The sequence below is a fragment of the Pipistrellus hanaki genome (genome assembly GCF_964339955.1).
Source record: "Pipistrellus hanaki genome assembly, chromosome: 13".
Taxonomy (NCBI): Eukaryota; Metazoa; Chordata; class Mammalia; order Chiroptera; family Vespertilionidae; genus Pipistrellus; species Pipistrellus hanaki.
The window spans coordinates 38,400,325-38,415,133 of record NC_140515.1 but is presented as its reverse complement, the minus strand read 5'-3'; the positions used below and the strand labels follow the sequence as shown (position 1 = coordinate 38,415,133).

Sequence of the window (14,809 nt, the reverse complement as noted above, 5' to 3'; positions counted from 1 at the left end):
TTGAAATAAGTAGTCAGACTTAGAGCTGGTTAGTGACGTTTAGCCTCCAATTGCATGATTTATTAGTTTCCTATGGCTGCCTTCACAAATTACCATTAAGTGAGTGAGTTAGAAATGAATTTAATCTCAAACTTCTGGAGACTCTGAGGGAGAATCTATTCATGTCTCTTATCTTTTGGTGATTAAATGTAGGTACTTTGACTAAAGTCACATGTTAAATTTTTACTTCCTCCAATTTCGTTACCAGGTATCTGAGAAAGGACCCTAAGACTCATCAGCTATAGCCAGTCCTACTTTAAGATCCAGTATAGCCAGCTCCCTCCCTACACTAGGATACTCCTATTATTGATACATATGCTGTATATCACCTCCCAGAAGACGGTCAAAGACCAGACTTTTCTTTGGCTATACAAAAGACATGTAGACTTTTGCTCATTTTATTTATTAGAAAAAAGAAAGAAAAGCTTGAGTTACATGAATTATTTCTCAGTTTTGAGCATATTCATTTTGGTAAAATGTCAATATGTAACAATAGAAAATGTCTAGAGCTCAAGTTGTAAAAATATATTGAATAGAAAAAATGCCACTCATTTTAAAAAAATTCTGATATCTATTACATTACCAACTTAAATCTTTTGTCACTGTAAGTGAAAGGCTAAGCATGAGCATGTTATTCAACAATATCTCAGAACTTTCCATTTGTGTTCATTTTTTCATGATTCTTAGAATTAATTCTCTAAATGTCTCTAAATGTCTTAGTTTATATCTCCCTAAAATATCTCTCTTGGAGTCATTCCGTTTTGTCATGCAGTAGACATTGTACATGTGAATTATATTTCCTGTACAAAATGCTGTTTGATACAAAAATGCTGTTTTTAATGTTCATTATTTTGAAAGAAGTTTAGAATTATAAGCCTATCTGTGTATTTATCCCTGTTTCTCACTTTAATAATTTGCTTGCAAGCACACTGTTGTTAAAGTAAGTCACAACAAGGATAGTTAGAAACACTACTTTAACACTGACATTTTATTTTCTCCCAATAGATGAATGAACCAAATGCCTATGGAAATACACCTCTTCATGTAGCCTGCTATAATGGACAAGATGTTGTCGTGAATGAACTTATAGATAGTGGTGCTAATGTAAATCACAAGAATGAGAAAGGATTTACTCCTTTGCACTTTGCTGCTGCCTCAACACATGGAGCGCTGTGCTTAGAGCTCCTGGTGGGCAATGGGGCCGACGTCAATACGAAGGTAGGGAATACAGTTGGAATCCACACTGTAGTATTTAGGAGTTCTCTATTTAAAACAGTATCAGTAACAAATATCATTCCTCAACAACAGTAACAAATTACTGATACTAGAACATAGATGAATCTTTAAAATATGTTGAATGCAGCCTTACACTCACACAGAAAATATATATATATATATATATATATATATATATATATATATATATATATATATATATATATATATACTTTTTTCCATTTCTGTAAGGTCTAGAACAGTTGAAATTCCATTTACTTGGTGTTTCAGATTCTATAGTTTAAAAAACCAACAGCAGCCTGGCTGATGTGATTCAGTGGTTGAATGTCGAACACCTATGAACCAGGAGGTCACGGTTCGATTCCTGGCCAGGGCACATGCCTGGGTTGTGGGCTCAAGTAGGGAGCATGGGGGAGGCAGCTGATCCGTGGTTTTCTCTCATTTTTGATGTTTCTATCTCCCTCTCTCTTCCTCTCTGAAATCTCAGTGGTATGTGTATGGGTGTTCACTGTAATACTCTTTCAACTTTTCTATTTAGAAATTTTTCACAATGTTGTCAGTTGGATGGCTTGTTTGCTTGAAAATATGAATATAAAATTAAGGAATCAAATACCTAAATAGGTTTTTATAAAATAAATCTAATACTTCATTATTATAATGAGTGGCATGAGCGGTTTTTTTTTCTTCTTTTAATCTTTATTGTTCAAGGTATTATATAGATCCTTTTGACATGAGAGTTTCTTAAGGAGCTCTGCATTATACAATTGTAGTGTAAACTTATGACAATTATCACATTTCAGTTATTATATACACAGAAGGTATGTTGAATACTGTGAAGGATTAGAATTGTAAAACAATTCCTTTCCTTTTTTGGTCGTCATGTATATGTTTAGATTTTTAAATAATTTTGGGGAAGAAAAGATTTTTCCTAACTCAATCATTGTTTTTCTTCATATTTAGAACTCCTTTTGAATTTCAGAACTTCCACATTAAATACAAACATGCACATCTATTCTGATTTATTATTTCAAGTAATTTGAGAAAATAGCTAACAAAAATATCAGTGCCTAAGTGAATTATGGGCTGAGGTTAATTACAACATTCACTTTTCCTTGGTTGAGGGAGGATTCAGTGTTTTTTAAAACGAAAGAATTAGAGCAATGTGAAATTTTTGAAATGTGGGAAGCATATCCTGGCTGTGTCTTACTTTCAATTATGTGGCTTGGTTAATATCCTGTGTTTCAGTTTCCCCACCTATGAGATAGGAATGATAATAAGATTACAATTACCTACCATGCAGAGCTTTTTATAAACTGTGGACATTGATTTTTTTTTTTTAATTTATGCTTGATAATACACATGGTAAGAAATAGTTTATAATTTTCAACAACTGTTTTACTTCTATAGCCTTCAGTTAAACTTAATGCTTGAGTAATAGTTATACAAAATAAAAATACAAGAGAACATTTAAAATGAAACTAAGGATTACATATTATGGATAGAACAATTATTTTAATTTTTTTGTTTGTTTGATTATTTCAGAGCAAAGATGGGAAAACCCCACTGCACATGACTGCCCTCCACGGTAGATTCTCCAGATCACAAACCATTATCCAGAGTGGTAAAAAGTATTTCTGTTTGGTTTTTTTTCTTAAATGTTGTAAAAACATCCACAAAATGAATGGTATTAAGGATTTGTCATAGCAGTCTATATTTTAAATATTTTATGTCAGATCTCTTGAAAATCAAATAAAATAAAAAGCCATGTATATGTTTCTTATGTAATTTTTAAATTTATTTTTAGTTGTTTCCACTGGATTATAAATTAATTTCTCTAGCAGTTAATGTTGGCCTTTAAAAAACATTGCTAAAGAGAAAATTCTGCCTTTCCACTGCATTGTGTGTATATCTATCTATCTATCTATCTATATATATATATATATATATATCAAATATCTTTTTCCCCTTTTTAATATTTTGAACTATTTTTAGAATTTTCATTTATTTTTTGAACTTGTGTTCTTTTGAATTTGAATTAATACTAGGCAGGCTAAACTTTTAAATAAAAAGAACTTTTAGGTGCGGTACTTTAAAGCAGCATTTTTCAAGCCATGTTAAAGATAACAGCTGTTAATGGTTTTGCAGAGGAAAAATAAGAATAGGTTTATGATCAAATACTTTGTGAAGCATTGCATGCAGTGTTCTTGATAATATGAGAGTGTGCACATTAACTTTCTGAAAAGTCTTGTTCTAAAGAAATGTGTTCAATTTTGCTTTAAAACAATGGTTTCCAAACTTACTGGACCCCAGAACCCTTAAGCATAAAATCTGTAACTCCAGTGCCTAGACCAATGTACTATGAATGAAATCTAGTTAAATCCATCCGTGTGCTTGAATAGAACTTTATCTTCTTTATCTTGCTTTTTATGTAATAGATTTGTCTTGATCTTTATATATAGTCTGGTGTCTGAAAGCATGTCCTTTATTGCAGGAGCTGTAATTGACTGTGAAGATAAAAATGGAAACACCCCTTTGCACATAGCAGCAAGATATGGCCATGAGCTGCTAATCAACACTCTTATTACAAGTGGTGCTGACACTGCAAAGTAAGTACTTACCAAGGTGTCGATAGCTATGACAGGGAAACACAGAAGGAAGTGAACTGCATTTTCCTAGATATTTCAATTAGAACTGTGGGTTTTAGCCTCCAGCAATTAGATATTGTACTAATTGCAGGAGGTTTTTTTCTCCTTTTTGTATTTATGATATGGTAGAATAGATTGTTTGATAATACAATTTCATTTAGTAAGCCAGCATAAAGAATTTTTAAATATTTTTTAACCCCAGGTCTTTCTAGACTATGCAGTTTGGATTAGAGCTTTTAATTAGTGGTCTCTATTTTTAATACTAGAGGCCGGGTGCATGAAATTCATGCATGGGGCGGGGTGGGAGAGGTCTCTCAGCCCAGCCTGCACCCTTTCCAGTCTGGGACCCCTCCTGCAATCTGGGACCACTGGCTCCTAACCACTCGCCTGCCTGATCGCCTCTAACCTCCTCTGCCTGCTGGCCTGATCAACCCCTAACTGCTCCCCTGCTGGCCTTATTGCCCCTAACCGCCTCTGCCTCATCCCCTGCCACCGTGGCTTTGTCCGAAAGGACGTCCAGAAGATGTCTGGTCTAATTAGCATATTACCCTTTTATTAGTATAGATATTTTTGGTTGTCATAATTTTGAGAGGAGAATATTTCTGGCATATAGTGTAGTGTAGGTAGTATACATGGGCACTGCTGTACATCCTACATGCACAGGATGGCCCCACAAACACACATACATACGCACACACACAAAGCTTATAATGACAGTAGTGCTGTGGTTAAAAAACCTTACTCTTTGAGGAAAATTGCTGGATAATAAGTTATGCCCACCTTTAACCTATTGCTAAATTGCTCTCCAAGGTGTTAAGATTTTGACTCATGTGTCTTTTCACTTTAAATAATTTTATTTAAGTGATTGTCTTCTTCTTGCATTGTAATGAGAATACTGTCCGGTTTATTTTAGGCGTGGCATACATGGAATGTTCCCCCTCCATTTGGCAGCCTTGAGTGGTTTTTCAGATTGCTGCAGGAAACTCCTTTCTTCTGGTGAGTGGGACTTTTGTAAACTAATTATTTCATCTCCTACCCCCATTTAATACAATTTCTTTGTTCTTTGAAAATTACATATAGTATCTCCAAATGTGAATCATTTATTAACCCCTCTTAGAAAATGTTGGGTCCTTTAATTTTAAGGTTCAATTTTCTCTTCATCTCTGGAAAAGGTTTTATTTTTTCAGTGATTTCCTTCTCTCTGTTAGTTAGGAATGGGATGTGGAGTATTTCTAAAGCAGCTTCTGTTCATTGAAGGGTAACCATCTTCTGGGATTGTTTCATTATGTCTAAAAGCAAAATATCTTTATTTGCATGCTTCCTTTTTAAAAGCTAATTTCTATTATACAATATCCTCTAGGTTTGTGAAATTATTTATGTCATTAATTACTATTTTAAAATGCCACAATCATAGTCAATTTCAAACAAAATGGAAAAGCTTTTTATAAATATTACTATAAAACTGTGGTCTTTATTAAATGCATAGAACTACTGAATATATGTTTTAATTGATTATATTTCTCAGAGTGTTAAGAAAATTGAACAGATTTTGTATATTAATACTCATGATTGCTAAAAGGATTATGGGAAAGTTTCAGTGAAAATTAGCATATTGCCAAAACCGATTTGGCTCAGTGGATAGAGGGGTCCCAGGTTCACTTCCGGTCAAGGGCATGTACATTGGTTGCGGGCAGTAGGAGGTGTGCAGAAGGCAGCTGAATCGATGTTTCTCTCTCTTCGATGTTTCTAACTCTTGATCCTCTCTCTTCCTCTCTGTAAAATATATTTTTTTTAAAAATACTTTATTTTCCTTTATTGCTGAATAATCATTGTATTCTGTGGTTTTTATTTGTATTTGTTTTGGTGTAGATTTTCCCCCAATTACAATCAACATGCAATACAGTAATATTAATATTAGGTGTCTATAGTTTTTAAATAAGTACTCAAGCACTTATCCTAAAATCCTGTTTTTTAGTAGTAATTTTGTTGTAATATTGTACATTATTAATCTATTTTCCATAATTTTGTAACTATAATTCATAGTTTTTGAGATTGGGGATGTGTGGCTCATGACATTTCTTGATAAAATACTATAATCTAAGTAATGTATCTATAACATTATATAACATGTAAAATGTCTTTTTTCTTGTAGGATTTGACATAGACACCGCAGACGATTTCGGTCGGACCTGTCTCCATGCAGCTGCAGCTGGAGGGTATGTTAATAAAACAGTTACTATTTTTAGAAAAAGGTCGCTGGTCATGGCAATTTTTCTCTTTGCTTCTCTTTATTAGTTTTAGACTACTACAAAATAGAAAACATAGCAGGAGTGGTTTGGGAGAAGAAAGTCCAGAGTAGTAGAAATTGCTTCTTAAATCTTTATCCACCTAAGTCATAAATTGTGAGTAGGAGAGAGAGAATAAACTTATAAAAGAAAGTTATTGCTTTTTATAAGAGAATGCTTTCCGGGTAAATGAAAAATATATTTCTTCCAATGAGAGCATTAAAACATTGAGAGTATTTTAACTAATACTACTATTCTTTGAGAAGTTGTTGAGGAATTTTTAATTATAATTTTGGGACATGGGAAGTGTTAATAGCTTATTTATGTCTTGCTTCTACTCAGGAATAGTACATATGAAATGGAAAATTTGAAATTGAAATATTTTGGACTGAGTTTTGAATATTAATTACTACTAGTAGGGGAAATTAGACAATTGGTTTGAATGAACAACAAACTTCAATTAAAACTCTTGGTCCGCATGACCATTAAGTTGAGTGTCAATCTGTGAACCAGGAGGTCACAGTTCACCTTCCAATCAGGGCACATTCCCTGGGTTGCAGGCTCAATTCCCCTTTAGGGAGGCATGCAGGGGGCAGCCGATCGATGATTCTCTTTCATCATTGATGTTTCTACCTCTCTCTGCAATCAGTGAAAGCATTTTAGGGGGGAATACAAATCCTTGGTCCCTGAAGCATAATGCTAATCTAATGCTTTTGATAATCTAGACCCTAATGTTGTGATAAGCTGTTTAATTCTTGATAACTTTATCAAGAAGACATTTGCAAGAATTTTATTTCCAGTAATAATTCCTTAACAATTACTGGTGATTTCAAAGTGTGTTGAACCAATACTACCACTAGGCCAGTCTCAGTTGTAGAGATGGATTGTAAACATGTTCTTGTTCTTCCATTGTCACCAAAGAACCTTCCAGTTAAAACCTGGCATCCATGTTGCTTGCCTACAGAGAGAGAGACAACAGACAACATGAATGTCTGATTGTTTGGCAGTTACAATTTTCATAGAAATAGCAAGTTGATGTTCAGGTTATAAAAATTAAATTTTAGAAATACCCTCGCATGTAATCTATTCTCCTATAATTTTAACTAAGGATGCATTTAAGTAAGCAAAGAAAAGCTAATTTGGGACATTATGTTTTCAGGTTTGGTTTTTTTATCCCTTTTTGATTTAATTTAGTCTTAAAAAACACTTAAATGTACACCATTTAATTCTAAGCATGTTGCTTGAAGTTTATTTAAAGGCTCTTAACTCTTTAGGCACTCTTATAAATGTGAACTTTCTTTTAAATAGTGACAACAGGATTCATTCGTTATTTCCTATCAATGTGCAGTATGTCTGTATATAACTTTTTAAATTTCAGATAAGATGAATTTTAATGTTTTTATTCATAAAATATAAATCATGCCTTATTATTCACTTTACTCTCATTTGAAAACATGTTTTTTATGCATATTTAAACCTACCAATTTCATTATTAGATTGCTGACAATTAAGTCTTCTATTTTTTCCTGGATAGGAATTTGGAGTGCCTAAACCTTCTGCTGAGTACTGGTGCAGACTTCAACAAAAAGGACAAATTTGGGAGGTAAGGTGTGATAAAGTTCTTCTATAGGGCCTAATTAATGTTATTTACTCAGTGACTTGCTTGACCTTCTAACTGGCTTCTGAGAATTAACTGAACGTTTTAGCAGGGTAAGTCATTAACTTGTAAATATTAATTCCTACCCAGGATCTTCTTCTACCAAAGCCCCTGCCACAGCCCTACGCTGCCTGCGGGCACTTTATAACTTTACATTATAAGCACTTCTATACCTCTTGGTATCATTTCTCCTCCCATAATTATAGCTATGGAACTGTAATACCCTGGGGTTCCTTCCAGAAATAAGCTAGAGCTCAGTATGTTCTCCTTTCCCCCAAGGCAGTGGTCGGCAAACCGTGGCTCTTGAGCCATATGTGGCTCTTTGGCCCCTTGAGTGTGGCTCGGCGTTAGAACCACTTCTTCAAAATAGACTCACCCAGGCCGAAACCGACTTCTGGGCATGAGCTGTACATGTGCGCCCAAAGGTGGTATTTTGTGGAAGAACGATACTCAAGGGGCTAACGAGCCGCATGTGGCTCTCGAGCTGCAGTTTACTCACCACTGCCCCAAGGCATTCCTTTTTGTCAGAGCGTGCACTGCCCATGTTGGTTACAGAGCACTAGAAAGAGGGGAAGAAGGGGCAAATATATATGTAATTGTCCTTTCTCCTCTCCTGTAACTCCCCACATACACAAACACACATACCAGCACATCCACAAACACTCCCTGAGCAGGACCTACAGGAAAGCTCCTGTGAAATGACCGAGTGAAATGACCCTTTACAGCCATTCAACCAACCCTCGTTCTCAGGGTTCAAACCCAGGCCTCATTGTTGCTAGCATTTGTGGTAGCAATACTTAAAACCACTGTTATCTGCTTTAAAAAAAAAATAAAAAAGAAGAATCTAAAAGTGTGAGGATAGCATAAGGAGCCTCTGGGATGGCTTAAAGTGTACCAACATCCGGATTTTTGGGGTGCCAGAAGAAGAGAGAGAGCAAAATATTGAAGGCTTATTGGAAGAAATAATGACAGAAAACTTTCCCTACCTGCTCAAAGAACTAGACCTACAAGTTCAGGAAGCGCACAGAACCCCAAACAAATGGAATCCAAAGAGGACCACACCACGACACTTCATAATTAAAATGCCAAGGGCAAAAGACAAAGAGAAAATCTTACAAGCAGCAAGAGAAAAACAGCTAGTTACCTAAAAGGAATACCCATACAACTGTCAGCTGATTTCTCAACAGAAACTATGCAGGCCAGAAGGGAGAGGCCAGAAATATTCAAAATGATGAACAATAAGAACCTACAACCAAGATTACTCTACCCAGCAAAGCTATCATTCAGAATTGAAGGTCAGATAAAGAGCTTCACAGACAAAAAAAAGTTAAATAAGTTCATCAGCACCAAACCAGGATTACATGAAATGTTGAAGGGTATTCTTTAAGAAGAGGAAGAAGAAAAAGGTAAAGGTAAAAAATTATGAACAACAAAAAGACATCAAATACATACCAACAAGTGAATCTAAAAATCAAGTGAATAAAAAATCTGAAGAACAAAATGGATTGATGAATACAATAGAATCAGGGACATAGGAAGGGATTGGACTAACAATTCTCAGGGGGAGGAGGGTCTGACGGGTGCAAGAAGAGATTGGACAAAAATCTTACACCTATGGATGAAGACAGTGGCGGGGGTAAGGGCATGGGGTGGGGTTGGGAATCAGTGGAGGGGAGCTATTGCGGGGGAGGGGGGTGGGAAGGGGGAACACCTGTAATAATCTGAACAATAAAGACTTATTAAAAGAAAAGAAAAAACTGCCGAAACTGGTTTGGCTCAGTGGATAGAGCATCGGCCTGTGGACTGAAAGGTCCCAGGTTCGATTCCGGTCAAGGGCATGTACCTTGGTTGCGGGCATAACCCCAGTAGGGGGTGGGCAGGAGGCAGCTGATTGATGTTTCTAACTCTCTATCCCTCTCCCTTCCTCTCTGTAAAAAATTAATAAAATATTTAAGAAAAGAAAAAAAGAAAAGAAAAAATTGTCTGTTATTATAATTACTTTGAGGGACATACGGCTCTCATAAATCTACTAATGAACTAATCACCTGCAAAATAAAAAATCACTGTTTGGCTTTGGAATGCAATATTTGTTTTGATAATTACACTTCAGTCCATAGTTAATTCATAACACTTGAATCATTCTATATTACAAATAGAGCTTCGAAAGCAGGTTCTGAGAATAGAAGCTTGAAAGTAATTCAGGGTTAATTACATTTTTTTAAATACTATTAATATGCTATACCATTATCCAGTAAATAATGTTTCACTGTTGTTTCCCTTGGTAAATGTTTTATAAAAAATATAGCATGAAGATTGGACTAAATTTTATCTTTTCTCCTACTCTTCATCCTCCTTCCTTTTCTTCTTTCTTAATGAAAAGTCATGGAATCATAGCTTTGTAAACCAAAGACATGGATTCCTAAATTTAGTAACATTCTGTTTCATTTCAGTAACTGGAAAGAAATAGGCTATGAATATTCAGTCTTTAGAAATTAGAGCAGTGCTCTAACTCTTCTGAATAATAAACAGTCTTCAAAACTATGTAATTTGGGCTTCTAAAATCTGATATTACTTTGTAGCTCTACCATATAGTGGATATAATTTAGCACTGTTTTTAATGCTCCTCTGTTTTCTCTTTTATTCTACTGAGACATGAATAAAAGCTACTGCCTCTTACTATGAAGCATTGTTTTCATCAATTTGTGTAATGTTTTATTGAGTTGTATAACAAAAATGGGAATACACAGTTTAGTATCAAATAGAACTGACTCTCAGTAAACAATAACTAATAGTTATTTTTTAGTATAAGGAAAGTTTTGTTAAAATAAAAGTTACCAATTTTTTGAACAGAATATGGAGAGTGTCTATAATTCACTCAAAAGACTGAAATTATAACTTCCAGAGACCATGAAATCATTTAACTGTGTTTTTAATTTCATATTTTTAGAGGTTTTCTGCTGCCTTTTCTCCTCCTACAAAGGCTTTCTGTCCAGCTCTCCAAAAGACTTAGTTTATGGCAGAAATCAATTTCAGGCTTTCTTTATAAATACAATATTTGTAACTGAGTGGAGTAAGAAGAATCCAGTGTGTTCTTGTGTACTCCTCTATGCCCCTGACTTTTATTTTTCTTATATTAACTTGGGCACAAAAGATCTCCACTGCACTATGCTGCTGCCAACTGCAATTACCAATGCCTGTTTGCTCTTGTGGGATCAGGAGCCAGTGTGAACGACCTTGATGAAAGAGGATGCACACCCCTGCACTATGCAGCTACATCAGACACAGATGGCAAGTAAGTGTCATGTGGTGAGAATGAAGGATTGTCGCTCCCATAGAATGGCGTCTGCCATAATCCGTGGCTATTTTTATTGCAGATTTATATTTCCCTTTTGGACTTCTTGGCGTTGATTGTCTTTCCCTAAGTCTCTAGTGTGGGAAATAAATTGGTTTCATAGTGATTCCTTAATTATAGTTATTTTTACCTATTTCAGTATAATAATAACTTTCCTATTGACTGAGGTGGTAGAAGAAAGATAAAGGTCACTTTCCTCCCCCCCTGCCAAAAACACATCTTAATATCACACTCATGTTTTTTTCTATCTGACTTTCAAAGGCAGTAGTCTTGAGATATCAAAGGGGAAGGGGAAGAGAAGAGATTCATGGGCAACGCTACCAGAATATTGGGCTGTGAAATTGGAAAATCACTATCCTTCAAATCTTAAAGTGTGAGAAGTTCTTGGGTGCTAGGGGAAGAGTAGGAGAAATAATTTCTAATATACTCTCATTTAGATTATGTGCTTAATTGGGATGAGAATAATTAATTTGTCTAATAGGTTAAATTATAACAGTAATTATAGTTTATTACTTAGTTATTTAGTCATAAATAATTCCTTCATATTTTGCATACGTAATTTATTTTAGGGGAAGGATTGAGATTGTAGAAGTCTTCATTTCTTAATTTTCTGAGTTTTATAAAATGAACATATGTTAACTTATAATCAGAAAAAGTAAATTAAAAGCGAATCTCTCCCTTCCACCTTATTTGCAAATTAAAAGTGAGGTCCAGATTTTTCAAGGTTAAATAATTTTGTGATTCAGTATTTTAGAAACACCCAGGTTAAAGTCTCACTAAGTCATTCACCCTTGTGCTAAAGCATTTAGTAGCGTGGAAAGAACACCAGGTGAAGAGAAGACCTGAGGTTAGTCCTTTCTTCACCATATTCTAGCCAAAAATATTTGGAACAAGTCATTTAATTATTTTGGGTGTCAACAATTTTTCCCTTTGTTACAAAGAATGTTTGTCTCACAAAGTAGTTATAAAATTACTTAGCAGAATTTAAAAGCCAAGCCAGTAGAAGGAATTCTATCACTACAAATCAACTTAGTCTTTGTTTTGTTACAGACGAATCATCCGAGTAGTGTTACTATAAAAAAAACTACAGAAATAATGTGTTTTGATTAAAAACTACTGCATGTATAACAATTAAATTGTTCCAAACCATTTAATTCTGAAAACTTGGAAATAGTCACTGAAAATGATGCTTTGAGACATGCCTCCCCCTTAGAAAATAAACATGAACTTACCTACTTGTTTTGCTTTCCTTAAATAAATCTTTTTTTTTTAGTACTCATGTATCAGCAAGTTTCCTTAAAATAGTTCTTTTCTCTGATAGACTGTCTTGTATTCAGATCTCAGTAAGGAGAACTATTCCTGTTTTATCACTCATATCTAGAGAACTTGAATAAAGACAAGGTATGACCATGGTGAAATTTTTGTGCCTGTGAGACAATGAGACTGCCCTCCAGTCCTGCCCATATTTTCTCCATCTTTGCAGTGAGTGTTGACTTTGGAGCTCGGCAGTTAGGAAGACTGTGCAGAGTTTGCACACTGCCTGGAACACTTCCTGAAGTGCCCTTACAGCCAGTTAATGAACACTAAGAATCGCCAGGCCTGCCAATTAGGAAATCAGATTGGGGGTTTTTAATCATAGTGATACCCAGTTCACAGTGTTTGTCAATAATTTTAGTTGTACATAAATACTAAAATTCCACCTAAAAGAATGAACATTTACTACCACTAAGGATATTGTTATAGCTATTGATTCTGCAAATAATTTCTAAGATCTCTAAAGGATTTTAAGCAATTCAGCCTTAAACAAATAAGGATTGGCAATGAAAAGAAAGCTCCTCGTGAGTGTGTGTGTGTGTGTGTGTGTGTGTGTGTGTGTGTGTAAATTGGTTTCATAATTCCTCCTTAATAGTTGTTATATATAGATACATATATATGATAGTTACTGAAAATGAATTACATTGCTTCAGAATTCCTTCTTGTTTTCTTATGTGCTTTTGTAAACTTTAATTTTTAAAAAGTATTTGCTTACAGATTTGTCCTATATTTAGTCATATTGCAACATAAGACAAATTATCACTGAATAATTATGGATTTGTAATATGATCATGAATAGAATTTAGATTATTTAATTGGATTCCCACCCCCATCTATCAAATGAATAAACAGAGGCCATCTATATATATATAAAAGCCTAAGCAATCACCCAACAGTTCAACCATCTGACCGGTAGCTGTGATATGCAATGACCACCAGGGGCAGACGCTCAGTGCAGGAACTGCCGAGCTGCCGTGACTTGGTGGCTGCAGTTCTTGGGTGATGCACCCGGAATCAGAGAGGAGGGAGCCCGATTCCGAGGTCACCTGAGAATCACTCTTTCACAATCCGGGACCCATGGGGGATGTTGGAGAGCTGGTTTCAGCCCGATTCCCACAGGCCAAGCCAAGGGGTCCCACCCATGCATGAATCCTTGCACCAGGCCTCTAGTTTCATTATAAAGATGAAGTGATTTACCCAACATCACTGGTATCAGATCAGCTCTAGAGACAAATCATTTAATTTCTAATTTAGTACTCTCTCTTTTTTATTTTGTGCTACAATGACAATAAAATTACAACAAAGTGTGAATCATATAGTGCATTTTAAAATTATTTTTCTCATATTTTAATAGCATAGAAATTAAGTATTTCTCCCATGGGAAGGTCTTTCTTGTCACTTGCATACCAATTTTACACTGTTTACACCCTTCTCAGTCTTCTGATTCAAGATCATTAAATTCTCACATGTATTTTGTGAGATTTCCTTGCATCCTTTTTTGAGTGTCCTAGTGAGATATTATGCTCACCCTGTGTTCCAGAGAGGTAAGCAGTAATATTTGCCAACATAGGATGCTCACCACCACTTAAGACTTTAATCACATCAGACGTTGTGTGAGGGGAGCAGGTGGTCCCATAGGTTGTGACTGTAAAAGACAGCCCTTCGGTGTACTGCGCTTGCTGTCAGACTTGGGAGGTATTCGCTTTGAATGAAGGAAATTCTCTTATGAACATTTAGTTTATATTTTTATGAAACTTATAGTCAGTGTTATTTAAATTACTGTTTAAGTGTATTTATGTCTTTACATTGCTCAGATGTAAGAAAAATGTCAGTTTTTATTTTGTCTGTTTTTATCACTAAGTTAAAAGGCGGGATTCAGAATTTTGAATATGTTGTTTCTGCAAATAGGTGCCTAGAATACTTATTAAGAAATGATGCAAATCCAGGGATCCGGGATAAGCAAGGATACAATGCAGTTCATTATTCAGCTGCTTATGGTCACCGTCTATGTCTTCAGCTGGTAAGATTCCTAAATTCTTATGGAACCACTAATATGAGTTTATATTTCAGTAATTTAATGAAGATGAGAATGAATAGATCAATGAACAAATTCTGTTGCTTTTAAACATTTTTAGAATCCATATAACTGTCAAATCATATTTGTCTCAGTTAGATATGTGTCACTCTCTTTTCCCTTTCAAAAGGAAAGGACAAAATTAGATCTCTGGACAGGGCTACTTTTGAAATATATTTTTATTGATTTCAGAGAGGAAAGGAGAGT

At 35.0% G+C, this 14,809-nt stretch overlaps 1 protein-coding gene across 9 annotated transcripts in view; it reads left to right on the top strand.

Annotated features, from left to right (window-relative positions):
* The window catches only part of ANKRD28 (ankyrin repeat domain 28), a gene marked incomplete at its 3' end in the record, with an annotated part of 121,413 nt that overhangs the window by 82,906 nt on the left and 23,698 nt on the right, over positions 1–14,809 (top strand). For 8 of the 9 annotated variants that reach the window (XR_014796726.1, XM_084903293.1, XM_084903297.1 and 5 more), the window contains 8 exons: positions 1,045–1,257; positions 2,818–2,896; positions 3,767–3,881; positions 4,834–4,916; positions 6,073–6,136; positions 7,740–7,808; positions 11,014–11,154; positions 14,437–14,548. Coding sequence is in view for 8 of the 9 variants with exons in the window: in XM_084903293.1 (XP_084759419.1) it covers positions 1,045–1,257; positions 2,818–2,896; positions 3,767–3,881; positions 4,834–4,916; positions 6,073–6,136; positions 7,740–7,808; positions 11,014–11,154; positions 14,437–14,548 (876 nt within the window). Of the gene's footprint in view, positions 1–1,044; positions 1,258–2,817; positions 2,897–3,766; positions 3,886–4,833; positions 4,917–6,072; positions 6,137–7,739; positions 7,809–11,013; positions 11,155–14,436; positions 14,549–14,809 lie in introns of those variants that run through there. The other variant, XM_084903299.1, reaches the window with a different exon arrangement.